The sequence below is a fragment of the Ahaetulla prasina genome, chromosome 2 (genome assembly GCF_028640845.1).
Source record: "Ahaetulla prasina isolate Xishuangbanna chromosome 2, ASM2864084v1, whole genome shotgun sequence".
Taxonomy (NCBI): Eukaryota; Metazoa; Chordata; class Lepidosauria; order Squamata; family Colubridae; genus Ahaetulla; species Ahaetulla prasina.
In genome coordinates, this window is record NC_080540.1 from 60,271,000 (window position 1) to 60,298,962 (window position 27,963).

The 27,963-nt window shown below is 41.5% G+C and overlaps 3 protein-coding genes across 8 annotated transcripts in view; 1 reads left to right on the forward strand and 2 right to left on the reverse strand.

Moving 5' to 3' along the window:
- The window catches only part of MGLL (monoglyceride lipase), a 183,543-nt gene extending 164,491 nt beyond the window's left edge, over positions 1–19,052 (reverse strand). Inside the window, exon 1 of one of the 4 annotated variants that reach the window (XM_058167425.1) lies at positions 18,853–19,052. In XM_058167425.1, coding sequence (XP_058023408.1) covers positions 18,853–18,863 — 11 coding nt within the window. In that variant the 5' untranslated portion in view covers positions 18,864–19,052. The remainder of the gene's footprint in view (positions 1–18,852) is intronic. The other 3 variants (XM_058167424.1, XM_058167427.1, XM_058167429.1) reach the window with 3 other exon arrangements.
- Positions 1–27,963, forward strand: part of KBTBD12 (kelch repeat and BTB domain containing 12) — a 130,769-nt gene that overhangs the window by 22,354 nt on the left and 80,452 nt on the right. The window contains exon 1 of one of the 3 annotated variants that reach the window (XM_058167421.1): positions 3,833–3,959. The exons of 1 other annotated variant lie outside the window; for it this stretch is intronic. The gene's annotated coding sequence lies outside the window, so the exon portion shown is untranslated. Of the gene's footprint in view, positions 1–3,832; positions 3,960–19,197; positions 19,324–27,963 lie in introns of those variants that run through there. One more of the 3 variants, XM_058167423.1, reaches the window with a different exon arrangement.
- LOC131190494 (uncharacterized protein K02A2.6-like) lies at positions 19,360–26,113 on the reverse strand (the record flags this gene model as incomplete). Its single annotated transcript, XM_058167822.1, has 2 exons — positions 19,360–19,398; positions 25,343–26,113. Coding segments are annotated over 2 exons (810 nt in total), but the record flags the coding sequence as incomplete, so codon positions are not given.

Consider the following 27,963-nt stretch of genomic DNA (forward strand, 5'->3'; position numbering starts at 1 on the left):
GAAACTATGCACGGCCCCGCTGGCCTTTGCGTACACGGGCGCGGCAATCTCCAGAAGAGCACCAGTCCATCGTGCATGTGCGAGCTGGCGCCCAAACACCCGGATACTGGCATGGAAGCATGCCCGATGAACAGCTGGCCATCACGTATGCGCGCAACGTCAACCCAGAACATCAAGTTCCGGCCTGCACATTGGTGCCGGAATACCGCTCTTCCAGGTTCTGCTGCTCCCGCGTGTGCGACAGCAAGCTGACCGGCGCATGTTTGATCACAGAAATATGGAAGAGGAGCCAGCGAGGCTGTGCATTCTTCGCAGAATGGTTTCGCGTGCTGCTTCCGGCACACGTGCCATAGGTTGACCGACACTGGCCTAGAAGAACTGTTGTAATTCCTTACTAGGCTGAAGTCTTGGTTCTCCATGTTAATTTAGGCAAAAAACAAATGAACACTCCATCCCAACTCTAGATAACAACAACAAAGCAATCAAGTTATCCTTCTGCCAATAACATGTAATAATGAGAATGATAAATGAGCTCAGCTTGAAATCCAGGTATTATATTACATTTAGCCTTGACATTTATTGTGGCAAGTCATTCTTTTTAGATAGTATTCCAGTTATAATCTTTTTTGTTATGCAGAAGATTTTAAAAAACCCATTAAAAACAGGTGCAAGCTGATACATTTTTAATTGTTTAGCTTGGGTGTAATTGTATCCCTGAAGTTACAGATGTTACAGTTGTTTATTCAAGGCGCATCAAACAGTCCAACATGACACTGTCTTCATGTTTCCTACACTTTCTACATATTGGATTAGCAGCACCTAATCTGTTGCCCGATTTTAGAAAGAGAGACATGCAGACGTTCTGATTCCACCTCTTTCAACTGTGGCTTTACTTGAAGCTTACAATGAGCATGTGATGGTAGACTTGGTTCAGATCAGAGGTCTCCAACCTTGGTCCCTTTAAGACTCTCAGAGTTCCTCAGCCAGCTTTGGAAACCCCTGGTTCAGATCATGCCTATAGCAATAGCACTTGGTCTTATATACCCTTCACAATGCTTTACATCCTCTCTAAGCAATTTACCGAATCAGCATATTGCCCCCAACAATCTGGGTCCTCATTTTACAGCGTTTGGAAGGATGGAAGGCTGAGTCAACCTTGACCAATGGGACTGCAGGCAGACAGCAGTCAGCAGAAGTAGCATGCAGTACTACATTCTAACCACCCTAATCCTATACCACCTTTTTGTGTTCTTGGATCTTGGAGGCCCCTTGTGTTTTTGGAACAGCTCATGGAAATGAAGCAATGCAAAAGATGTTGAGAACATTTGCTAGAAGAAGACAAAGAGTGAGTTCAACTGAGCACAGAAATAAGCCTGTATTAAAGGCTACCTTGTGGCGATAAGGATAGCAAAATATGCTTATTATAAACATGCCTTTACTGCAGATAACAATCCAGAGACTATGTTTTAGCTGATGTGGCCCCCTTCTTGGAAAACTTCATGGGCCTATTGGGAGGATTATGCAAAGTGTTGTATAAATTTAATTGGATTTGTTCAGAGTTAGACTCCGGCTGTGCTAGTCCTGTGGAGATGACCTGGGATGGGTCATCCTGGACTCACAGCTCCTACTCAAAGCTATAGATATCTTAGAATACCAGTTCCACCCACAGGTCTGTTTGATTTTTTATTCAGTGAATAAATAATGTCTATCATGGATATAGTTCTATTAATACATACAGTGTATTCTAGATATAATAGGTATCTAGGCTTACAAAAACCAGTAGGGCTTTTTTGTTAACTGATTTTACAGCTTTCAGCAAAAGCTCTAAATTTGTAAGTGTGATGAAAAACAAAACCAGCTGAAGAGCTCACAAGAATCTGCAAAACAAGAAATGAGGCAAAAAGATACACAGGTTGGGCGGAGGAACAGGATTCATTTCATGCGTTTTAAGCTACTGTTATGAATGATGGGTGCCAGGGTGGAGACAGTTAACATAAACTAATATCAATCTGATTTGACCCCTTATCACATTGTAAGAATTTGCTTTCTTTGGATTTGATTCCAAATGGTGCTTCAGAGCACCCTTGCAACTCTAGGAAAAGCCTAGTATGCTTCCAAGCTAACAATGTGATTGTTTTAGAGAATTGCTACCTGATGCCCCAAAACACCATTTCAGTCTTACTAAAGCATTGCACATCTCTAATATGTACCCTTGACTTGTATTTCAGAGACCCAAGGGAATAAATGAGTTTCATAGCTCCAGAGAATATTCTCCCCACCGCCATCATTTTTGTTTCTACTTAAGCTGATTTTTAAAGCTTCAGTCATTCTAACCCAATATGGATCTATTGCAGATCAGTGGTTTTTGTATTTAATATATATGTGTTTATATAAAGTAGTTATGCAGGCAGTCATCCGTTTATAAACATGAAAAAACAACATTACCTGATTTAGTCATCTTGATAGCAATGCAAGCACTAACATTTCACTGAACAGGAAGGCATAAAGGGCTGCAAATTTGCATGTAACATTTGCATATGCTAATTTATACAGATTTGCACAAATTTAGAAATAATTACTATAATTACTGCAATTACAAATACAATAATCTCCTAATCGTGGGGAAGACTACCATAAGATGACCTGTACAAGTTTCTGTCTGTTCTCTGGACGTTAACTGTTCATGAGCAATCTCAGGGCCTCCAATCCATCCTTAGATTTCTTCTTAAATCAGACTGTTTCAAACACGGGGCTGTCTGCAGCTGGCCCTTCAAGTGGAAGACTGCCTTTTGTAAAATTGTGCACTTCCTCTCTTGTTGGCAGATAGCAAATTTATTAAACACAGTAAGCCATTTCCAGTTTCCCAGCAAGATTTTAATGCATGCCTGTGGTGGGATTTTTCCCAGGGGTGAAATCTAAATTTTTTTCCCTACCAGTTCTGTGGGCATGGCTTGGTGGGTGTGGCAGGGGAAGGATACTGCAAAATCCCCATTCCCTCCCCACTCCTGGGGGAAGGATATTGCAAAATCTCATTCCCACCCCACTCTGGGGCCAGTCAGAGGTGGTATTTGCCAGTTCTCCGAACTACTCGAAATTTCTGTTACCGGTTCTCCAGAACCTGCTGGATTTCACCCCTGATTTTTCCTATCTATTGAAGAGGGAAGGAAACTGAGTTGATTTAAGCGAAGACTGTGCAAAATTAATGTACCTGAACACAATACCAATGGGAGAATGGGTATTTTAAACGATGACTCAGTTGCCACTCCTCTCACCCGTTCTAGATTTAGTTTATATTTGCAATCAAGTGAAAAACAAATACACAGTCAAAGCATTAACTCAAAAATCAAATCAGGGCAAAAAAAATTGGATTTGGGTGTGAAGCAAAGACAGGGGAATCAGATTCACAAGAAGGCAGGGCTCCTGGCCCTTTCATGTTAACACAGCAGATGGCATTTTAGCCAATGGAGCGAGTTTGTCCAGCGGGCTCTATCAGTTGTCTGTTCCTCTTCTGTTAAGAAAAAATGAGGCTGCTTCCATCTTTTGCCCTGTGCCATCCTAATTCTGGCAACTGTATAGTACCATCCCTAATTTGCATTAGTTATCCCAGTCAAGTTCCTTGTTGCAGCTCCGATTGAATCTCTTTAAATTATTTCCCCAAAGCTATTTTTATAAATGCATGTCAACCCAGGCAGGAAAATCAGAAATGCCAGCCATCAGTGAAGGTCTCACTGAGCTCCAGTGTGCCCCTGACACATGACACTATTACAAATCTCACATAGAGCCAAGTTAAATAATATTGAGCCAGACCTATTTATAACTCCTTTCACCAGATCCACATGAGACTCTAACAGAGAAAATACTGCTTTGCCTTTGATTTTACCTCCATTTGCATTGCTCTCCCTCCTGTCTCACTTCCCTAAGATTCATAAACCACAAAAACAGAAGAGAGGATGAAACAGGTAAATCTGCCTTTTTAAAAAAATATATATCAAATGATCAGGCAATGGCTGTGAAGCTGAATATTGAGTTGGGTGAATGTGTGATATTGTTATGTAAGTTGGGAGTAGGAGGCTTTAGGTAGGCCTTAGGAATACTTAGAGTAAGAGTGTGCATTATTTTCAAGAATAAGAGTGCTGTTGGCTTGACATCTACCTATGGGGTTCTTGGCACAAAATTATTTCATTGTACATAAATACACATTAGCATTGCCCTTTAAATGTTGCCGGTTGCCTATAATAGGTCATTATCTGTGCCTCTATGAGGCTGAAGAAATATTAAACTAAGGAGAACTTGTTCTCTGTAGAAAAAGGTTTCAAACAAAGAAGCAGATTGGAAGGTTAGGAAATGGGCCTTACCTTCATAAGTCATGCTCTGAGAAAAAAAAATCAATCATGACCATGAAGTTATGATTATAATTTGAACCATAACTCTGCAAGGTAAAGATTACAATGTAAATGTGACATAGCATTAATTGCTAACTTGCTGAGAGTGTAAATTGTATGAAGATTATTTAATGCTGCTAAAATAATTAGAGTAACCTACAAAATGGGAACCACAAAGAACCACAAAATGGGGTTCTTCCCCCCCCCAAGTTTATGCCGGTATTGGTTGAGGGGAGAGATTGTTTCCTGGCCCGTGTTTTATGAGGTAATGTAGAGTTATGTTCTTTTTCCCCTCCTTTATGAATTGGTTGAGGTCATCAGCCCGTTGGGGTTCAGTATCATTGGTAGCTTAATAATGCTGAATTATGTCTTTCAACTCTGGATCAGTCAAGTGAGATTTTCAGGATTTTATGCCAATGCCTGGAGGTTGTGTGGGTTTGGATAGAGAGAAATTGTCTTCAACTCAATCCTCCCAAGAATACAGAATAACAGAGTTGGAAGAGACCTTGGAGGTCTTCTGGTCCAACCCCCTGCTCAAGCAGGAAACTCTATACCATTCTGGACAAATAGCTGTCCAGTGTCCTCTAAAAAACCTGCAGTGATGGAGTATCAGAACTTCTGGAGTCATTCCTAATTGTCCTCAACAGGAAACTTCTTCTTAATTCTAGGCTGGATCTCTCTTTGTTAAGCTTCTACCAAGTGGTTGTGAGTATTTGGGCTGTCCAGAACTGGGGATGTTTTGTCTAACCTTGGATGGGGTAACACTTTCTCATTTAAGAGTGGTGTGCAATTTAGGTCTTCTTGCACTCACAGCTCTTTTTTGATGAGTAAACGGCAGCTGTGATCAGGAAATTTTTGCACAGCCTTATCTGGTACATCAGTTGTGCCCCTTCCTCGATTGGGAGGGCTTTCAGAAAGTCACTCATGCTCTAACCATTTCGACCTTGCAATGGAGCTGCCCTTAAAGATCACCTAGATAGAAGCTTCAATTGGTCCAGAATGTAGTGGTGTGGACAGGGATGTAACACTTTGCTTTGTGAGCTTTAGAATAGAATAGAATCTTTTTATTGACCAAGTGTGATTGGACACACAAGGAATTTGTCTTGGTGCATATGCTCTCACTGTACATAAAAGAAAGATACGTTCACCAAGTATCATAAGGTACAACACTTAATGGTAGTCATAGGGTATAAATAAGCAATCAAATCCTATTAGGAAACAGTCAATATAAATTGTAAGGTTACAAACAACGAAGTTACAGTCGTACAGTCATAAGTGGAAGGAGATGGGTGATGGGAATGACGAGAAGATTAATAGTAGTGCAGACTTAGTAAATAGTTTGGCAGTGTTGAGGGTATTATTTATTTAGCAGAGTGATGGCGTTCGGGAAGAAACTGTTCTTGTTTCTAGTTGTTCTGTGTGCAGTGCTCTATAGCGTCGTTTTGAGGGTAGGAGTTGAAACAGTTTATGTCCAGGATGTGAGGGGTCTGTAAATATTTTCACAATCCTCTTCTTGACTCGTGCAGTATACAGGTCCTCAATGGAAGTCATGGTTGGTAGCAATTGTTTTTTCCGCAGTTCTAATTATCCTCTGAAGTCTATGTCTGTTTTGTTGGGTTGCAGAACCAAACCAGACAGTTGTAGAGGTGCAAATGACAGACTCAATAATTCCTCTGTAGAACTGGATCAGCAGCTCCTTGGGCAGTTTGAGCTTTCTGAGTTGGTGCAAAAAGAACATTCTTTGTTGTGCTTTTTTGATGACGTTTTTGATGTTAGGTGTTCATTTTAGGTCTTGAGATATGTAGAACCTAGAAATTTGAAGGTCTCTACTTGTGATACTGTGTTGTCTAATATTGTAAGGGGCGGTAGTATGGAGGGTTTCTCCTAAAGTCTACCACCATTTCTATGGCTTTGAGTGTGTTCAGTCCAGATTGTTCTGGTCACACAACAAGGCTAGTTGTTCAACCTCCCATCTGTACGCGGATTCATCATTATCTCGAATGAGACCAATCACTGTTGTGTCATCTGCAAACTTCAATAGTTTAACAGATGGATTGTTAGAGATGCAGTCATTGGTATATAGAGAGAAGAGAGGTGGGGAGAGCACACAGCCTTGGGGGATTTTCTTTATGGATTGTCAGTTTGCTTCCAGGTGTGATTCTAAATGTTGGTTACCGATAAAGCCCTACATGGCATAAGGACTGATTACAGGTGTCCTTGACTTACTGCCATAACTGAACTCAAGATTTCCTATCAAATCTAGCTGGACCCCACCTGTTGGTATTTGATGGACCTTGCCGAAAAGTTAAATGCGTTTTAGGTGAAGTGGGTTTCCTTTTGCTCCTATTTGGCTTATTTTCTTTTATTCCTTGTTCTTAGATACTATTACATTGTTTTATTTGTTTTAATTTTATTCTACTTGTGAACCGTTTAGTCATGGAAGTCCTGTAGTATACAAATCTCCATCTTTGAGAGAGATGGGCAGTTTATAAATGTGAAAAATAAGAATAAATAAATACTGTTAACAGTACACATTATCAGCAATCAACAATAAAAGAATAACATTTAATACAATAGTGAGCTGAAGGTGAAGATATGTTTCAGAATTTTTTCAGAATTCATTTCCACTATGAAGTACTGGAAAAATTAGTTAGTAATTGCCCCTTTCTGTAGGCACGTGGTTTTGCTGAACTTTTCACTTGGCTTGTTTGTTTTCCTATCCAAACATTTTGACAGATAATTAGACGGCCAGAATTGTGACCCAACATCTTTATAAGTTCATGAAAAAGGAAGATTGAATTTTCATTAACTCAACTGAATGGATTAACCATTATTTTTTATCGGTACAGCAGTACCAGAAAAATTTTGACGCCTAAGATAAGAGCAGCAAAAATCTATACCTCTCCTTGGACTTTTATCCCTGTCAATAAATTTACTTCAGTGTGTCAGATCTTTGATTTGAATGCAAACCAGATCATCAAGTCTTCAATAGCTACAAAAAGACTTAACGTTTCAAAATTAATCAGCTCCGCTATGATTAAATTAAAAGAGGAGAACCTTAAGGAGTTCCCTTACATTTCAATCATGCTTAATCCTGTTTTAATGCTATGACATTGGAAATCTATTGTGTTTGGGGTTTACTCCTAAGTAGGAAGTAATATGCTAAAAATATACCAAAATATCAATATATTCAATCAGCAAAGAGTACAGGTAATCCTCGATTTATAACCACAAATGAGCCCAAGTTTTTTGTTCTTAAGCAAGACAGATGTTAAGTTAGTTTTGCCCCGTTTTACGACCTTTCTTGGCATAGTTGTTAAGTGAATCACTGCAGTTAGTAACATGGCTGTTAATTGTATCTGGCTCCCGCATTGATTTTGCTTGTCAGAAAGCCACAAAAGGTGATCACATGACCTGGGACACTGCAATCATCATAAATACATGCCAGTTGCTAAGCGACCAGAGTTTGATCCCATGACCTCAGGGACGCTCCAACGGTTGTAAGGTGGAAAAACGGTCCAAAATCATTTTTTTCCAATGCTATTGTATCTTCGAATGATCACTAAATGAATGGTTGTTAAATCGAGAACTACTTGTACTTTGAATGAGTTAGGCTGAAGGACAATCTGGATGATCATTCCATATTTTATTTAAAAACAGACTAGAAATATATAGATTTTTTTTTTGAGCACATCTTTATGCAATTGGAAGTTAGTTTTTGTTTTATTTGGCACAAAGAATGGGTTTTTTTAAAAAAAAACAAAAAACCTCCTGCCTTTTGCATGTGGACACAGAAGTTAGTCCATGAGTTCAGTGAAACTTAGTTCCAAAAAGGAGTAAACAGTTATCAATCAAGTTAGGGGCCTCTGGTGGCTCAGCAGACCAAGTCTGTCTGTTATTAACACAGCTGCTTGCAATTACTGCAAGTTCAAGTCTCACCAGGCCCAAGGTTGACTCAGCCTTCCATCCTTTATAAGGTAGGTAAAATGAGGACCCAGATTGTTGGGGGCAATAAAAGTTGGCTTTGTATATAATATACAAATGGATGAAGACTATTGCTTAACACAGTATAAGCCGCCCTGAGTCTTTGGAGAAGGACGGGATATAAATTCAAATTAAAAAAAAGTCAACTTTATTGGTTTGGAACTTATTATGGAATGGGAAATTGGGGGAAACTTGACCTAAACCTGAGGTAGAAATAAATAATCTTATAAATTTGAGATTCCTGATGCCCGTTTTTCATTGTAAGATGGGGTTATTGTTCATTTGACACTACTCATATATTTGTATAGACAAAATGATTTGCAAGTCGCTAAATCCTGTGCACTTTACTGCTCATACTCACAGAATAATATTTCTATTCAGAATTTTTCTTACATATTATAAAATCCTAACATTGCACAATACAAACTTTTGTAATTGGTCTGCGCAGCAACCCAAATTCAAAGAAAAAAGGAGAGCACACATGGACAGGTATGGGTTTATTCATAATTTGACGACACTGTCTGAGTATTGAGTAGACTTATCAACTCAGAAAATGGTTACACTGACAAAACTGGTAAACATAATTTACCAGAAAGCAAATCATCACTCAGAAACCTTTCTATTTGTGGGGCCTAAAAATATTGTTGCATAAGATGCTGGTAGGTAGTACTTTCCTAAGCAACAGAGAAAGCTCGGTATTATTTTTTTTAATCAAAAGATGCATTTTTATATTTCTGAGTTGGTCAGCAAGGGAAGGGTTATGGGTGTTTACGTAAAATTACCTCCTTATATCTAGCTACCTTTCTAGTGCAGACTGTAGCTACATTAGAACCAGTATTAAAGTAGAACAAGATATAGTTCAAATGGTTCTTGGCCCAGGCCTTTCTTTTCAAGAAAGAGAGGGTATCAAGATATGGTTTAAATTAGAATGTGTGGTTGGCAAGGCAGAAAGATTTATGTTTTCCGGTGTAATTCGTTCATTGAAGAATTACTAGGTTTAATGCAGAAAGAGGGTGAGAGCTGATAAGATAAAATACTGTTACTTTTCCTATGATAAGACAACCAAAATGTCATGATAATTAAGAACAATGATCCCTAGGATTTATAGGTTCCAGATTTACGTGAGGAAAACTCTAGTGTTTCTCTCCCCAACCCTTCTTTACAATACTTATCGTATTAACCTAACTAACTACAAAGAACCAAAGGTCAGCTTGTAGTAAGGGATAATGATATTTATAAGGGAGGGAACCTGTGTGGCAAATATATAATAGCCGCATCCCATTATGTTTGGTTTCTCCTCCAGTTGATGGTTTCTTCATGGTTCATAAAATGTCTAGGTTCACCCTAGAGATTTCTAAAAAATGACTAGAGGTCTCAACAGTGTATCTCTGACCGGACAATTGAAAACCTTTAATTGAAGGTCAGAGTTCCCTGATGGGCAACAAATAAATTTAATAAAAAGAAAAGGGTGCTCAATGTAGTATGCAAGCCTTTTGCATGCAAAGCATGCCATCTATCATTGTAACCACAATGCTGCTTCCCTTAAATCCAGAAGAAATATGAATTCAGAATATCAATGTTCTGATCCGGCTCCCAAACATGACAAACCCTTATAGTTAAATCAATTATTCCTTTATTAGGAGCGCCAGCAGCACTGGCAAAAAGTCTTTCTCTCTCTCATTGCAAGCTAACAAGTCTGTCCTGCAAGGAGATGAATAGTTGTCTGTCACAGCTATTCTCCGGCCCCTGCCTTTTATCCCCAGAGGTAGAGTGGGACTTCGCTAGCAGCGGTGGCTCTTCCTGTTGTCGCCCACCAGCTGCCAGCAGTCCTGGCAGCAGACGTGGACGATGAGGAGGTTGGGGAGGAACTTGGGCCAGTTCTGGAGTCTAGGGAAGGCTCTGATGGATGCTCTGCGTCGGACACAGAGATAGAGCCAGAGCGATCTGACATTTCCCAACCACCGGAGAGGCAGCTGCCTTTCGAAGCTGATATGAGTGAGGAGATAGAACAGCTGGGGCCTGTTCCAGATGCATGTATGCGCAGAGCAGTTAGGAGAGGTGAACAAGGGAGGACAAGGAGCCGACTCGGGAAGCAAAGCACATGTGGATGCTGAATGGTCCCTCCCTGGCTGGGGAATAAATAGAAGGAAAGGGGAGACAACAGTTCATATTTCGGAAGATTTTGCTCATTGTGTTTCGTACCACAAAGACTGCTTGCCAGAACTTAATTTGCAGCCTTTCATCTGGGAGCTCAAGGTCTTGCAATTATCACAAGGAACTGATAAGATCTGTTACTGCAGTTAGCTCCTTGAAGGACTATTGCCTGGACTTTTCAATGTGTGAATGCAGTTAATTCACAAGAGGTAAATAAAGAGGGGGTTTTCGTGACAAGGAGTTTGTTTCTTGCTTCTGCTAAGGATGGGTCAGAACACTTCTGTCCCAAGGATCGGCCCACAAATTTCCACTGCTCTTCTCTCCTCTGCCTTCTGTGCATCCGGCACTGGACCCAGTTGTCCCTCCTCTTCCTCATCAGCCACCTCCAGACCTGGAGGCTGTTGACTCTCCATCTGAGGGCTGATGTACGGCCCAGGCTCCGCCTCTGTCTCTATCTCTGACAGCTCCATTCCCGTTTCGCCCTTGGAGCTCTCAGGTTGCCTTGATGCTGATCTTGACTCCCATGCTTCCTCCTCATCTGATTCAGCTGCTGGAGGGACTAGTGGCTGACAGGCCACAACAACATGGTAAATATGTTATGGTTGGGCCCCTGCAAAACTTTATAATTATTTTAAATAATATTTAAATACCTTCCTGAATTTAAATAAAATATAGCATGATAAATATTTCTTCAGTACTGTTCCAGTTTCTCATCTCCATAATTTTATTCCATACAAGTAATTCTTGGCTAAAAACCACTTGTTCAGCAAGTGTTTGAAATTACAGCAGCCTCTGAATGAGTGATGATTACGAGTTCTTGAAATTCCAGCTCTTCCAGCAGCTCTGGTCATATTTTATATCCTGCCCTTATTATTTCTTGATCATGATCTGGACACTTGGCAATCCGCTCATGCTTATGGTAGTTGCAACATCTCATGGTCACATGACTGTGGCTTATGACTTACCCAGTCACCTTCCACAAGCAAAGTCAATGGGGAAGGCAACAGGGAATTTTGCAAGTTCCTCAGATAAGTCTCTCCTACCCATGCATCCTTCCGCACCCACTTTGCCTTGCACCTTGCCAATTACCCACACTCCCTTGCACAACCTCTCCCATCTTGCTATACTCACTCTATGCCTCCTCAGCCACTTACGTACCTTCCCTGATCCTCGCTAAGCTCACACCGTACTTCCCCCACTACTAGTGCTCCTTCCCTGAGCCTTGTGTTCATGCCATACCTTTCTGGCCACACATGCACTCTTCTGCATCCATCCTGTGCCCTGTTACACTTGCAGCGCACCTCCTTAGCCACTTGTGCACTCTCCTCCACATGGCAGTGGCCACCCCAAGCTCCAAGGTTATTTGTGCTCACATCTCCATGACCACCCATATGCCCCCTCCCTCCCGCTCTCATCCACAGCAGCCACTTCTGTGACTGCCAGCCTTGCTTGCAAACTGCCTCAGATTTGCCACATGCTATGCTCACTGACTTTGGTTGTTGGAAGCTAGGGGGAAGTTGCAATAAAGTGCTTGCTTAATGACCCATGACCCTTGTTTAATGACAGCAAGGGGGACTACAGATGCTTCCAGTCCCCATTGCTGTTGGAACTCAAGGACTACCTGTAGTATTATGTAGGATTAGAAATGCGGGGTGATTTTTTTCCTCCTCTCTAGAGTGAGGCAAAAATAAGAGAATAGCATCTTGTATAATTATATATTCGTGTGTTCCATAACAACTGCCCTGCCAGAGCCATACAACAAGAGTGATACAATCTGACAAAGGAAAAATATTGTTGTTTGGTGGATGAACTTTTTATGCTTAAGGGAAAAGTATTGGTTTTATTCCAATTTCCTCTTCAAGTTTTCATTTAATCACAGATAGTTCTTTGCTCTGTTGTTTCTGTTTCACCACAATGTCAATAAATGCAGAGTGGGATTATCTAAAGCCAGCACACATGTGATTGCACAAGATTCCCTATGGAGCCATCCAGCTGTTATGAGATGTGTGGGTGGTTCATAATGACATCATAGGATTCCTGGTAATTCTATAAATCGTTCATTAACTACAGCTATCAATGTGCTCTGAGGCAAAGCCTCATGAGACCTGACCAAATAGTTCAAAATTAAATTATGCTGATGTACTTAGAAAAGAGGCATGGTGCCCTAAGAAAATAAAGCTGATGATTGAAGATAACCCATCTTTTTCCTCCCAATAGCCAAGAGGAAAAAGCAAGCAAGATGTCCACATGGCAGGAATTAGTACTGGAAATGAGTAGGAACGAAAGACAGAATTTAACTGTCATCTTGCAAAAAAAACTGTGATATTGTGGGTTCCTCTAGAATGTTGATATGTGGGAATGTGAACAGCCTGTGTAAATGTGTAAATAAATTTTATATCACAAATCTGCAAAGATCTCTACACAGGGGGAAGTACTAGAATCTGTGAATTTCTCACATGGAAATGAACTGCTTGAATATCTTATAAGGTAGTCTCGCCTCACAACAGTTTATTTAGTGACCGTTCAAAATTACAACGGCACTCAAAAAAGTGACTTATGACAATTTTTCACACTTAAACAGTTGCAACATCCCCTTAGTCCAGGGGTGAAATTCACTTACCTTCCCAACTGGTTCACAAATGTGTGTGTGCCTTCTGCGCATGTGCAAAGGCTGAAAATTGTCGCAAAAAAGGGACGTCATGATGTCCATGCGGGTGGGCGGGGCTTCGTGCAGTCAGCCCTAATATATTGCGCAATCCGATAGGATCCGGCTGAATTTCACCCCTGCCTTGGTCACATGATTAAACTTTAAATGTTTAGCAACTGACTCATATTTATGACAGTTGCAGTGTCCCGGGATCATGGGATCACTTTTTGCGATCATCTGAATCTTTAGAATCCCTCTAATTCAAGGGTGAAATCTACTTACCTTCCTTACCAGTTCGGAAGTGCACATGCGCATCAGATGTGCGCGCAGACCTTCTGTGCATGAGCAAAACACACATTACTTCCTGCTTAAAACCAGGAAGTAATGACACCCGGGCGGGATGGTGGAGCTTTGCTTCACCATCGCTACCGGATCGCCAAACTACCAGCCACGATCGCGCAATCTGGTCTGATCCGGGAGCATTTCACCCCTGCTCTAATTGGAGGACAGCCCACCCCCTCATGCAAAGTATAAAGGGTGTATGTTATGTTGGGAAGGAGTGTTGTCACATCTGCAATCAGAAATATATTTGTATATGGACAGAGTTGTGTGTTTGTGTGTGTTCTGTGTTTAGACACTGTGCTTCCTTTACAGAAGTTCAAACTATTTTGTAATGTATAGTCCAGTGATGGCTAACTTTTACCATCGCGTGCCAAAAGCAGGGGGAGCGTGCCTACACCCATAATTCAATGTGCCCCATCCCCCACGCATGCACATGTAACCCCTCCATGCTCCCTCCACTTCTGGCATGCCTTGGCACAGTGGGTCTGGTAGGCCTGTGTTTTGCTCTCCTCAGGCTCTAGAGGCTTTCTTGGAGCCTGGGGAGGGCGAAAACATTCTTCTCCACCCCCAGAGGCTAGAAACAGCCTATTTCCCAACTTCCCGTGCACCCAGAAGGCCCAAAAATCAGCTGACCAGCACGCACATGCACGCCAGAGCTGAGCTAGGACAACACTCACCTGCCCACTGATATGGCTCCATGCCATAGGTTCGCCATCAGAGGTATAGTCTTTTAAAAAATCCGTTTCATTAGGGGAGATCATACATGGATGAATTGTATCAGCATTCAATTTACTTGTTTCATGTACTTTTTCACATGTTCTGTAATTACTGAGTAACTATAGTAACTGTCCAACATGGAGAGGACAAGACTAATTCAGAGTATCACAGATTCTTCAGGTGCTTTCTTAAGAAACATGCACACACATCAACATCAGGTTCATTTGAACCACCAACATGAATACTGTGGATCAGAGGTCCCCAACCTCTGGTTCATGGAACGGCACCAGTCCACAGCATAGCAGAAACTCGACTACGCACACAAGTGAAGCCCCATCCACAGGATGCAGGCAGCAAATGAAACCACTCCCCCTCCAGTCCACAGAAAAACCTCTCTCCATAGAACCGGTATCTGGTGCCCAAAAGGTTGGGGGACCACTGTGGTAAATACTGCATGAAAAGCACTTTATTATAGTCAAGAATAGAATATACAGTCCTCAACTGAAGACCACAACTGAGCCCAAAATTGCTATTGCTTAGTGGTTACAAATAGATTTGAAGTTGAGTTTCTCCACTTACTATCCAGCATCTTAGCCATTAACCATACTGCTCTCTCTTTTGGTTATGAGTCTCAATTCAGGAAAAGGTACCTATTACTATCATTTTGCCTGTAATAGTAATTTTGCATTGTAGGGGTACAGTATATATTTTGTAGAGGAATCCACTAATAAGAAACAATAAGTGTCTGGAAAAGGCACTAATAAGATGAGATCATTCTTCTCTAGTAACAGAAAGCAAGAGATATGTATTATTTTTAGTGTCACTTTTTCCAAGGTGCTCAGAATAATGCAAGCCACATATTTCCTCCTGTCCAAATTTATTTCCACAACTGGGCTGAGAAATGACTGGTCCAAGATAATTTAGTAAACATCATACTTGAATGTAGATTTGAACCAAAAATCTATCCACTAGTCTTATGACTAGTGCTCCTCCATGTGAAGAAAAAACTTGTACCAACATTATTACAGACACATGGCATCTGCACACGGTAATCATTGCCATGAATCTATAGCTAGATATGAAGTAGCAGGAGGAGCTCAAGGGTAGGGCGCCCGCTGCTCAGGCACCAAAGCAGCCCATGATGCTATCTGGGGCCCCCCCGCATGGCCCAAGAAGCTCCTCCAATGGATCAGGCCCCAGTGCCTGCCCTGGTCCTGCCCTCTGACATAAGCGATCTTGAGCTGGCCACGCCCACCCCAGCCACGCCCACCCAGTTCACCATGACCACCATCCACGACCACCCCAGCCCACCAAGGGCAACAAAAATCCTGATCTGGCCCTCAATGAATTTGACACCCCTGACATAGACTTTTATTTACTCAGGAATTAGTGTGTTGAGTAAATAAGGCTAAGTTTGTTAAATAGGCCTACACAGGATTAAACTTTTATAAACAATTATTTTTGTATTTCTCCACATGGTTTGAGTATTTTCTAAAACACTTAGACACAACAGATATACAAGATGCTCTTATAGCACAATTGCTAGAATTTTGTTAAAGAATGTGAAAACATGCTGTATTAACTACCCTAATAATTACTAAATTTAAGCAGGAATTACTGAAGGGAAACAAAATTTACATTGTCAAGATTAAAAAAGGCAACCAACAGATGCAATGAAAAAGAAGCTTGTAGCCTGTACTTTTTCCTGTTTATTCAGAGTTTAATGCTGTTTCTATTCTTTGCAGCAACCTACTAAAGATTTAATAAGCTATTCAAAACTTAGCAATTAGAGAAATTGTAGAATTGGAGCAGAGTTTCAGGTTAAATACAACTGACACAGTTTCCTAATCTATTGTTAATTTTATTAAATATTTCATTAGACGGGGAAAAGGATTTTTATTATGCATTCTGGCACTGTACTATATTCACATGTGAAGAAATCATTAATTTATCAAAGAAGATCCAAAACAAATTTAGAAGAAATGCATTCTGCTAGTCTCCACATAGCCTTTGTTTATTACAACTGTGAGGAAATAAGGCATCTGTATTAGCACAATAAGGCATCTGGACTAGCACAATTCGGATTATTACAAAGAGAAGCCTAAGAATTTGAATTTTGAAATAAAGATATGCAAGCATGCTTCTGTTCACAGACACATATGGCTAATACACAAAGGACATACAGAAACAGGGCATACAATATGCCATTGAAGCTGGGAAAGGATTTGAAGATATGGCATCAGATGTAAATACTAGGTCAGCCTTTCAGAACCAAACAGCCTCTTGAAGAAAATAGCAATAGTACTTAGACTTATATATCGCTTCACGGTGCTTTACAGCCCTCTCTAAGCAGTTTACAGAGTCAGCATATGGCCCCCAACAATCTAGGTCATCATTATACCGACCTCGGAAGGATGGAAGGCTGAGTCAACCTTGAGCCAGTGAGAATCGAACTGCTGGCAGTGAGCAGAATTAGCCTGCAATACTCATTCTAAAACTACTGAAGTTTATACTGAATCTCAGCCACTGGTTCTATACGGTCAGTCCACCAGGAAGAACAGCCAATAAAACTGATATTGCAGTGGAAAGGGTATGAAACCTTGGTAGAAAAGGATCTGGGTAGAAGCAATCAGAGACGACCCCTCAAAAATGTGGGCAAAACCAAGGAAGCAAGAATCCCTCAAATTTCAGTTAAAATATTCTTAATGTTAAATACAGAATTTGGATATGACACTAGGAATTTCCCACCATTCTTAAGTAAGTTAATGAAGGCAGAGCTTCTTTACTACTGTATAAAATGCTTTCCCCAGATTTCTCCACCCCCCAATCAGGCTGAATTGCCCTTTATGAGATTAGCTGTCAGTGATTTACCCACTGCTATGTTTCCCATTCCTTTCTCAATCTTCCCACAACTTGTCCCATTAAGATACAATCCTTTCACAACCAAAGTCTGCTCCAAAGAATAAAAGCCCTACCATGTAATGATTCTATCACACATGTTTCCATGTCCATAGCAAGGTGCCAACATGCAGGAACCAGGGGTGAAATCCAGCAGGTTCTGACATGTTCTGGAGAACCGGTAGCGGAAATTTTGAGCAGTTCGGAGAACCAGCAAATGCCACCTCTGGCTGGCCCCAGAGTGGGGTGGGAATGGAGATTTTGCAGTATCCTTCCACTGCTACGCCCACCAAGCCACGCCCACCAAGCCACACCATGCCCACCATGCCACACCCACAGAACCGGTAGTAAAAAAAATTGGATTTCACCACTGGCAGGAACGTGTTGCAAAGGATGTTTTTATTGCATATATGCATATGATGGGAGTTAGTGTGCTTTTCAGGACCTTTTGTTTGACATTATAATAAAGGAAGGATTACCACTCCTCTGGATTTGGCAATCATTTCTATCTTTCCTTGCCACAGCTCTATTGTAGCTTCTCAAGAGGAAGGATTTTGCAAACCATCAAAGGCCTGTAGATGAACATCTGGTTAATCTGTTTGGGTGGGTGGGGGATAATTTTAAACTTTTTTTTTTTTACAAATGAAGAGGAAAGACTACTTATTATTTCAGGAGCTCAGAAATCTCAATGAATGTAAGCGATTGGGAAGTTTAAACTGGAGACAATGAATGAGGATTGGTTTATTCTGCTGGGACTGAGCAAAGTTGGGTTGAAACCGCTGCCTATAAAAAGAAGGGCTTTTAGCATCTTCCAGACAAATGAAAATGAGGACAATGTTCTCCAGAGAAGGCTTTTTCATGGAAGAAACCCGGACAGAGGATACCTATGTAGTTATACCCACTCCTATTATATCTCATAGTAATTTGGGACTCAAAGTGAGCCTCCACTGCTATCTGACCATGAAAAAATGAATGGCTGCAAATATTGTATCTCTACAGAACTAATCTGTAATTCAAGAAAATTAAAAGACAACTCTCTGGAACTCAAATACCCTTTCTATATTTAGATTGTCTGCCTTAATAAAATTTAAGATATTTAATTCATTTTCCAGCATTAAAGACAACTATTTCCAATAAACATAGCATTTCAAAAAAGTAATATTTGCAATTGTATTCCCAGATGGGTATTGTTAGAAAGAATATTCACAGGCAGATTTGAAAATTGAATGACAGCTATGCTAAGTAGCTAATTAAAAGTAGAAACATAAATAGAAATATAAGAAGATGATATAAAATAAAACAGTGAAATTTCCTAATTCAGTTTCATTTGTTTAAATTAAATAATTCATAAAAACCATGTGCTTACAATATTGTTGTAAAAAAAACCACCCTTGCATATACTCAGTCTACATGTTTCCAGTTATTGTGGGTTAGACGATGTTACAGAGTAAGCATCTTCATAGTTATAACTCTGTGCTATCTTTTACCAATATCAGATATGAGATTTTAATTCTGATATTAATCAAATTAATCATGAATTTCACCCATTTTACCAAATCACAAAAGCACAGCCCCCTATTTTTCTTAGAACTGTACTACTATTCTGTCCATTAGAACAACTATCTTTGTAAATCAATCTGTCCTATAAATAGAATATCACATCAAATCTTAGCGTTGCAGTATTTCAAAATAGTCATCCATAACTTAGCGATATCATTATTAGACTACCTGAATTGCATTCCTCACACAGTAATCCCTGAAGAGAGTCCAGAAGCTTCATCTGGTGTAAAAATGCAGCAAAGAGGCTACTACATGTCGCATAATCTGGGGATCATATCCTCTTTCTGCTGAAAGACCTACACTGTTTTAAACTTTTAAATCTCAAGATAGCTTCAAAGCCGATTATGCAAGACGGCCTATCTCAACTTTAACCTTCCCAGCCTTCAAGAAAGGCCCACTTAAGCCTTTTCAAAGGCCTGTAGATGAACATCTGGTTAATCTGTTTGGGTGGGTGGGGGATAATTTTAAACTTTTTTTTTTTTACAAATGAAGAGGAAAGACTACTTATTATTTCAGGAGCTCAGAAATCTCAATGAATGTAAGCGATTGGGAAGTTTAAACTGGAGACAATGAATGAGGATTGGTTTATTCTGCTGGGACTGAGCAAAGTTGGGTTGAAACCGCTGCCTATAAAAAGAAGTGAGTATTATTAGTGTTTGCCTGCAAGATTCAGATTTAAACTCTCATGTTTCTTCTGTTCCGTGTGTCAATGGTCTGCAAAGTTGAGAAACACATAGGTTGAACTTAAAGTGGATTGGAAATTGTTTTGTGACTCATCAGCCACACCATTCTTACAAACAAAATGGATTAGCCCAAACTTATTGTGCTATTCATAGACGAAGCATAGAAACACACAATGCAATTAAATTAAAATATTCATTAGAAATCAGTAGCTTGCTTCCTTATCAATTTATATTTAACAGAATGTTGTCATTTTTTTTCAAATGGAAATCACGTATGTTTACAGAAGGCATCTGCTAATGGACTTGAGATATATTGATACGAACGGTAAAATACAATAATAATAATGCAGTAAATAAAAATAACAATGACAATAATTCCATAGTGAATCCCCAAATGACTTCCAGAAAAGCAGGGCTTTTAGCATCTTCCAGACAAATGAAAATGAGGACAATGTTCTCCAGAGAAGGCTTTTTCATGGAAGAAACCCGGACAGAGGATACCTATGTAGTTATACCCACTCCTATTATATCTCATAGTAATTTGGGACTCAAAGTGAGCCTCCACTGCTATCTGACCATGAAAAAATGAATGGCTGCAAATATTGTATCTCTACAGAACTAATCTGTAATTCAAGAAAATTAAAAGACAACTCTCTGGAACTCAAATACCCTTTCTATATTTAGATTGTCTGCCTTAATAAAATTTAAGATATTTAATTCATTTTCCAGCATTAAAGACAACTATTTCCAATAAACATAGCATTTCAAAAAAGTAATATTTGCAATTGTATTCCCAGATGGGTATTGTTAGAAAGAATATTCACAGGCAGATTTGAAAATTGAATGACAGCTATGCTAAGTAGCTAATTAAAAGTAGAAACATAAATAGAAATATAAGAAGATGATATAAAAATAAAACAGTGAAATTTCCTAATTCAGTTTCATTTGTTTAAATTAAATAATTCATAAAAACCATGTGCTTACAATATTGTTGTAAAAAAAACCACCCTTGCATATACTCAGTCTACATGTTTCCAGTTATTGTGGGTTAGACGATGTTACAGAGTAAGCATCTTCATAGTTATAACTCTGTGCTATCTTTTACCAATATCAGATATGAGATTTTAATTCTGATATTAATCAAATTAATCATGAATTTCACCCATTTTACCAAATCACAAAAGCACAGCCCCCTATTTTTCTTAGAACTGTACTACTATTCTGTCCATTAGAACAACTATCTTTGTAAATCAATCTGTCCTATAAATAGAATATCACATCAAATCTTAGCGTTGCAGTATTTCAAAATAGTCATCCATAACTTAGCGATATCATTATTAGACTACCTGAATTGCATTCCTCACACAGTAATCCCTGAAGAGAGTCCAGAAGCTTCATCTGGTGTAAAAATGCAGCAAAGAGGCTACTACATGTCGCATAATCTGGGGATCATATCCTCTTTCTGCTGAAAGACCTACACTGTTTTAAACTTTTAAATCTCAAGATAGCTTCAAAGCCGATTATGCAAGACGGCCTATCTCAACTTTAACCTTCCCAGCCTTCAAGAAAGGCCCACTTAAGCCTTTTCAAAGGCCTATTTGTTGCCAGTACAAGTGAAGGACTCCAAGCCGTGGAACAGACTCCCTTAAAAATTGCCTTCAGCTTTCTGCCTGTTCCCATTGCCAGGGAAATAATTAAGACTTTCCTGTTCTGCCAGGTCTTTTAATTATATGTTTATTAAAATCATAATAAGAATAACCCACCCACTGGAGAGAGAGTTTGGTGTAGTGGTGCAGGTGCCGACTAGACACTAGGAGCTGGTAAGACTTCTTTTAGGCAGCTGGATGATTTTGGGCTGCTTCCTCTCTCTCACATCCCAATCCACCTCACAGTGTTGTTGTCGTGGGGTAAAAAGGAGGCAGGAGGATTAGCCTTGAGTTATATAAAAACGTAATATATAATATAATATATATAATATAATAACAGAGTTGGAAGGGACATTGGAGGTCTTCTACTCGAACCTCCTGTTTAGGCAGGGAACTCTACACCACTTCAGACAAATGCTTATCCAACATCTTCTTAAAAACTTCCATTGTTGGAGCATTCAGAACTTCTAGAGGCAAGATGTTCCACTGATTAATTGTTCTAACTGTCAGGAAATTTCTCCTTAGTTCTAAGTTGCTTCTCTCCTTGATTAGTTTCCTCCCATTGCTTCTTGTCCTGGACTCAGGTGCTTTGGAAAATAGTTTCGCTCCCTCTTCTTTGTGGCAGCCCCTGAGATATTGGAACACTGCTATCATGTCTCCCCTGGTTCTTCTTTTAATTAAACTAGACATACCCAGTTCCTGCAACCATTCTTCATATGTTTTAGCCTCCAGTCCCCGAATCACCTTTGTTACTCTTCTCTGCACTCTTTCTAGAGTTTCCACATCTTTTTTACATCGTGGCAACCAAAACTGGATACAATATTCCAAGTGTGGCCTTACCAAGGCATTATAAAGTGGTACTAACACTTCACGTGATCTTGATTCTATTCCTCTGTTTATGCAGCCCAGAACTGTGTTGGCTTTTTTGGCACCTGCTGCACACTGCTGGCTCATATTAAAATGGTTGTCTACTAGGACTTCAAGATCCCTCTCACAGTTAGTACTGTGGAGCGAGGTACCCAGTGGTGGGATTCAAATTTTTTAACAACCGGTTCTGTTAAGTTTGGGCAATAACGAGGCAGGAGACCACACGAGTGACAACAGCTCTTTAGTTTATTGTGACCCAGCGAAAGACCAACATACTATTTAAATACTATTTTGGCTGAGGCATCAGCCAATCAGCAACGTGCTTGTTCCCGCCCAAACTTCCCTCCTAAAGTTTAAATACATAACACTCTTCCCCTCCCAGAACGCATTGAGCCACTTCTTTGCATGGAATTTGCATGTTATTTTTCCACATAGTCACGCAGGTAGACAGGGCGTCTCCTCACTCTTTCTGACCTGCGTAATTCATTCCCTGGGAGTGAGTCGAGCTGGTCGGAGGGACTGTTTGTTCCTCCCAGCTCCTCCTCTAGGCCCTCCGGCCCTGGATTACTTGCAGAGTCGTCCCTACAGTCTTCAGGAGGAGCCGGTTGGCGTCGCTGGACTTCTCCAAGTTCAGATAAGTCCTCCGATCGCCACGGGTTTAAGTTAGCTGTTGGTTCAAATATTGGGTAGTCAGGGTCTGGTTGCGCGGTTTCTGGTTTGTTTTGTACCCTTCTACGTAATTGATCTATGTGGCGCCTCCATACTCTGCCATCCCCCAGGTCCACTATATATGATTTTGGACCAGTTACCCCAGTGATTGTTCCTTTGAGCCATGCTGGGCCTTCACTATAGTTATGTGCCCACACCAAATCACCCGTTGTCATTTCCCTGGTTTTTTCGTGGATGCCTTGGTACTTGTCAGGGGAATATGTAGGGTTCAATCGATCTAAGGGACACCTTAGTTTCCGACCCATTAGTAGTTCGGATGGGCTGCGCCCTGTGGCTACACAGGGGGTCCTGTGTTGCACCGCTAGAAAGGTGTCGATTTTGGCTTGCCAATCACCAGGGGTGATTCTAGATAGCGCTTCCTTGGCACTCCGAACGAATCTCTCTGCAAGTCCATTCGTCGCCGGGTTAGACGATGTTACAGAGTAAGCATCTTCATAGTTATAACTCTGTGCTATCTTTTACCAATATCAGATATGAGATTTTAATTCTGATATTAATCAAATTAATCATGAATTTCACCCATTTTACCAAATCACAAAAGCACAGCCCCCTATTTTTCTTAGAACTGTACTACTATTCTGTCCATTAGAACAACTATCTTTGTAAATCAATCTGTCCTATAAATAGAATATCACATCAAATCTTAGCGTTGCAGTATTTCAAAATAGTCATCCATAACTTAGCGATATCATTATTAGACTACCTGAATTGCATTCCTCACACAGTAATCCCTGAAGAGAGTCCAGAAGCTTCATCTGGTGTAAAAATGCAGCAAAGAGGCTACTACATGTCGCATAATCTGGGGATCATATCCTCTTCTGCTGAAAGACCTACACTGTTTTAAACTTTTAAATCTCAAGATAGCTTCAAAGCCGATTATGCAAGACGGCCTATCTCAACTTTAACCTTCCCAGCCTTCAAGAAAGGCCCACTTAAGCCTTTTCAAAGGCCTATTTGTTGCCAGTACAAGTGAAGGACTCCAAGCCGTGGAACAGACTCCCTTAAAAATTGCCTTCAGCTTTCTGCCTGTTCCCATTGCCAGGGAAATAATTAAGACTTTCCTGTTCTGCCAGGTCTTTTAATTATATGTTTATTAAAATCATAATAAGAATAACCCACCCACTGGAGAGAGAGTTTGGTGTAGTGGTGCAGGTGCCGACTAGACACTAGGAGCTGGTAAGACTTCTTTTAGGCAGCTGGATGATTTTGGGCTGCTTCCTCTCTCACATCCCAATCCACCTCACAGTGTTGTTGTCGTGGGGTAAAAAGGAGGCAGGAGGATTAGCCTTGAGTTATATAAAAACGTAATATATAATATAATATATATAATATAATAACAGAGTTGGAAGGGACATTGGAGGTCTTCTACTCGAACCTCCTGTTTAGGCAGGAAACTCTACACCACTTCAGACAAATGCTTATCCAACATCTTCTTAAAAACTTCCATTGTTGGAGCATTCAGAACTTCTAGAGGCAAGATGTTCCACTGATTAATTGTTCTAACTGTCAGGAAATTTCTCCTTAGTTCTAAGTTGCTTCTCTCCTTGATTAGTTTCCTCCCATTGCTTCTTGTCCTGGACTCAGGTGCTTTGGAAAATAGTTTCGCTCCCTCTTCTTTGTGGCAGCCCCTGAGATATTGGAACACTGCTATCATGTCTCCCCTGGTTCTTCTTTTAATTAAACTAGACATACCCAGTTCCTGCAACCATTCTTCATATGTTTTAGCCTCCAGTCCCCGAATCACCTTTGTTACTCTTCTCTGCACTCTTTCTAGAGTTTCCACATCTTTTTTACATCGTGGCAACCAAAACTGGATACAATATTCCAAGTGTGGCCTTACCAAGGCATTATAAAGTGGTACTAACACTTCACGTGATCTTGATTCTATTCCTCTGTTTATGCAGCCCAGAACTGTGTTGGCTTTTTTGGCACCTGCTGCACACTGCTGGCTCATATTAAAATGGTTGTCTACTAGGACTTCAAGATCCCTCTCACAGTTAGTACTGTGGAGCGAGGTACCCAGTGGTGGGATTCAAATTTTTTAACAACCGGTTCTGTTAAGTTTGGGCAATAACGAGGCAGGAGACCACACGAGTGACAACAGCTCTTTAGTTTATTGTGACCCAGCGAAAGACCAACATACTATTTAAATACTATTTTGGCTGAGGCATCAGCCAATCAGCAACGTGCTTGTTCCCGCCCAAACTTCCCTCCTAAAGTTTAAATACATAACACTCTTCCCCTCCCAGAACGCATTGAGCCACCTCTTTGCATGGAATTTGCATGTTATTTTTTCACGTAGTCACGTAGGTAGACAGGGCGTCTCCTCACTCTTTCTGACCTGCGCAATTCATTCCCTGGGAGTGAGTCGAGCTGGTCGGAGGGACTGTTTGTTCCTCCCAGCTCTTCCTCTAGGCCCCCCGGCCCTGGATTACTTGCAGAGTCATCCCTGCAGTCTTCAGGAGGAGCCGGTTGGCGTCGCTGGACTTCTCCAAGTTCAGATAAGTCCTCCGATCGCCGCGGGTTTAAGTTAGCTGTTGGTTCAAATATTGGGTAGTCAGGGTCTGGTTGCGCAGTTTCTGGTTTGTTTTGTACCCTTCTACGTAGTTGATCTATGTGGCGCCTCCATACTCTGCCATCCCCCAGGTCCACTATATATGATTTTGGACCAGTTACCCCAGTGATTGTTCCTTTGAGCCATGCTGGGCCTTCACTATAATTATGTGCCCACACCAAATCACCCATTGTCATTTCCCTGGTTTTTTCGTGGATGCCTTGGTACTTGTCAGGGGAATATGTAGGGTTCAATCGATCTAAGGGACACCTTAGTTTCCGACCCATTAGTAGTTCGGATGGGCTGCGCCCTGTGGCTACACAGGGGGTCCTGTGTTGCACCGCTAGAAAGGTGTCGATTTTGGCTTGCCAATCACCAGGGGTGATTCTAGATAGCGCTTCCTTGGCACTCCGAACGAATCTCTCTGCAAGTCCATTCGTCGCCGGGTGGAAAGGCGCCGAGAGGACATGTCGGATGCCCTCTTCTGCTAAGTACCCTTCGAATTGGGTAGCCGTGAATTGTGGCCCGTTGTCGGATACCAGAGTGTCCTGCAACCCGTGTGTTACAAAAAGGTGCCGCAATGTTGTAATTACAGCTTCGGCTGTTGTGGATTTCATGAGCAGAATTTCTAACCATTTTGAAAATGCGTCTACCACGATTAAAAAGGTTTGCCCATGGAATGGCCCGGCGAAATCTATATGGATCCTGGACCAAGGACCCTGGGGTTTCTCCCACTCTCTTATGGGGGCTGTTGGGGGTAGTGGCCTTGACTCTTGGCAGGCCTGGCATTTTCCTACCCTATTGCTAATATCTTTATCCATTTGTGGCCACCACACATAACTCCTCGCCAGGCTTTTCATCCTAACAATTCCCGGGTGCCCCTCATGTAACAGTTCCAACACATTTTCTCGCAGTTTCTCTGGAATAACCACTCTATTCCCCCATAACAGACAACCCCCTTGAACCGACAGCTCCGATCGTTTTTTTGTAAAGTCCTTGAAGCGATCTCCCGGTGTATTGGGCCATCCCCTCTGTACCCAACCGATTACAGTCCTTATAATAATGTCTCTGTAAGATGCCCTAGTCACTTCCTTAGAAGTGACCGGGCCGGAGTCTAGAGAGTCAATTAGTAGGATGGGTGTCCCTGGGGTTGGGTCTTCAATTGTCTCTGGTAAGGGGCATCTACTCAAAGCGTCTGCGTGTCCTAAGTCCTTTCCTGGACGGTGGGCCAATTTGTACGAGTACGTTGCTAGGAAAATAGTCCAACGGGTCATTCAGGGTGATAATGCAACCGGAGTCTGACGGTCCCCCGCCAGAAGTCCCAATAGTGGTCTGTGGTCTGTTACTATTTCAAAGTGTCGCCCAAATAGGTATTCGTGGAATTTTTTAACTCCCGAAACTATGGCTAGGGCCTCTCTATCTAGCTGACTGTAGTTTCTTTCTGCTGCTGACATTGTACGGGAAAAATACGCGATGGGGGCTTCCGATCCGTTCGGTAACCTATGGCTGAGGCCAGCCCCTACCCCGTAGGGTGACGCATCGCAGACTAGCACTAATGGCAATGTCCCATTGTATTGGATTAGCAGCTATCACTGGACAATAGGTTCTTAACACCCTCGAATGCCCTAGCCTCAGCCTTGCCCCACGACCAAACAGTCTTTTTTCCTAATAGCTTGTGCAGCGGCTCTGCTACTGTTGCCTTATTTCGCAAGAAAACCGCGTAAAAATTCACAAGCCCCAAAAATGCCTGTAACTCAGCCTTATTTTTGGGAGCCGGAGCCTTCCTGATGGCTCGCACTTTGCTCTCCGTGGGGTGGATTCCTTCTCTGTCCATTTGGTAACCCAGGAATTCTACTGACTCAACTCCTATCTGGCATTTGTTGAGCTTGACCCTTAGTCCAGCAGACCTGAAAATGCCCAAAACTTTCCGTAGTTTGGTCCCTAACTCACTAGTACTAACTAGTACGTCGTCAAAATATGGTACGACCCCCGGTATTCCTTGTAATAGACGTTCCATTAGATTTTGGAACAACCCTGGGGCTACGCTGACTCCAACCCTGGGGCTACGCTGACTCCAAACTGGAGTCGAGTGCATTTGAATGCACCTCGATGCGTTACGATCGTCTGCGCCTCGGCTGTGTCATCGTCTACGGGCAGTTGTTGGTAGGCTTGGGCCAAATCGAGTTTGGCGAAGACCTGCCCTTGTCCCAATGAGTGCAACAGATGTTGCACTACGGGAATGGTGTATGCACTCTTTTGCAATGCTTTGTTAAGCGTTGCCTTGTAGTCAGCGCAAATCCGGACCGACCCGTCCAGCTTGACTGGAGTTACAATTGGTGTCTCCCATTTGGCATGGTCGACGGGGACTAGTATGCCCTGGTTCACTAGTTTGTCTAACTCCCGGTCAATCTTGGGTTTAAGGGCGAAGGGGACCCTCCTAGCCTTTAACCTAATGGGAGCCACCTGGGGATCTAAATTAAATGAAATAGGGGTCCCCACGTACTTGCCCAGGCAGTCCTGGAAGACGTCCTCGAACTCTTTCAGCAGTTCATCCTTTAGGATGACTCCGTTTCTGTGAACCCCGGTCACTTCCATCCCCAGGGCTCTGAACCAGTCCAGGCCTAGCAAGCTTGGAAGGTCTCCATCTACAATGGTGATCGGTAGAGTTTTCTTAAAATTTCCATATCTCACTTTGACGGACGTGACTCCTCGAACAGGGATCCAGTTTCCCTGGTAGACTTGCACTCTCAGCTTTTGGGTTTGCAGTTGGCGTCTCGTGACCTCTGGCAGGTTCCTCGCG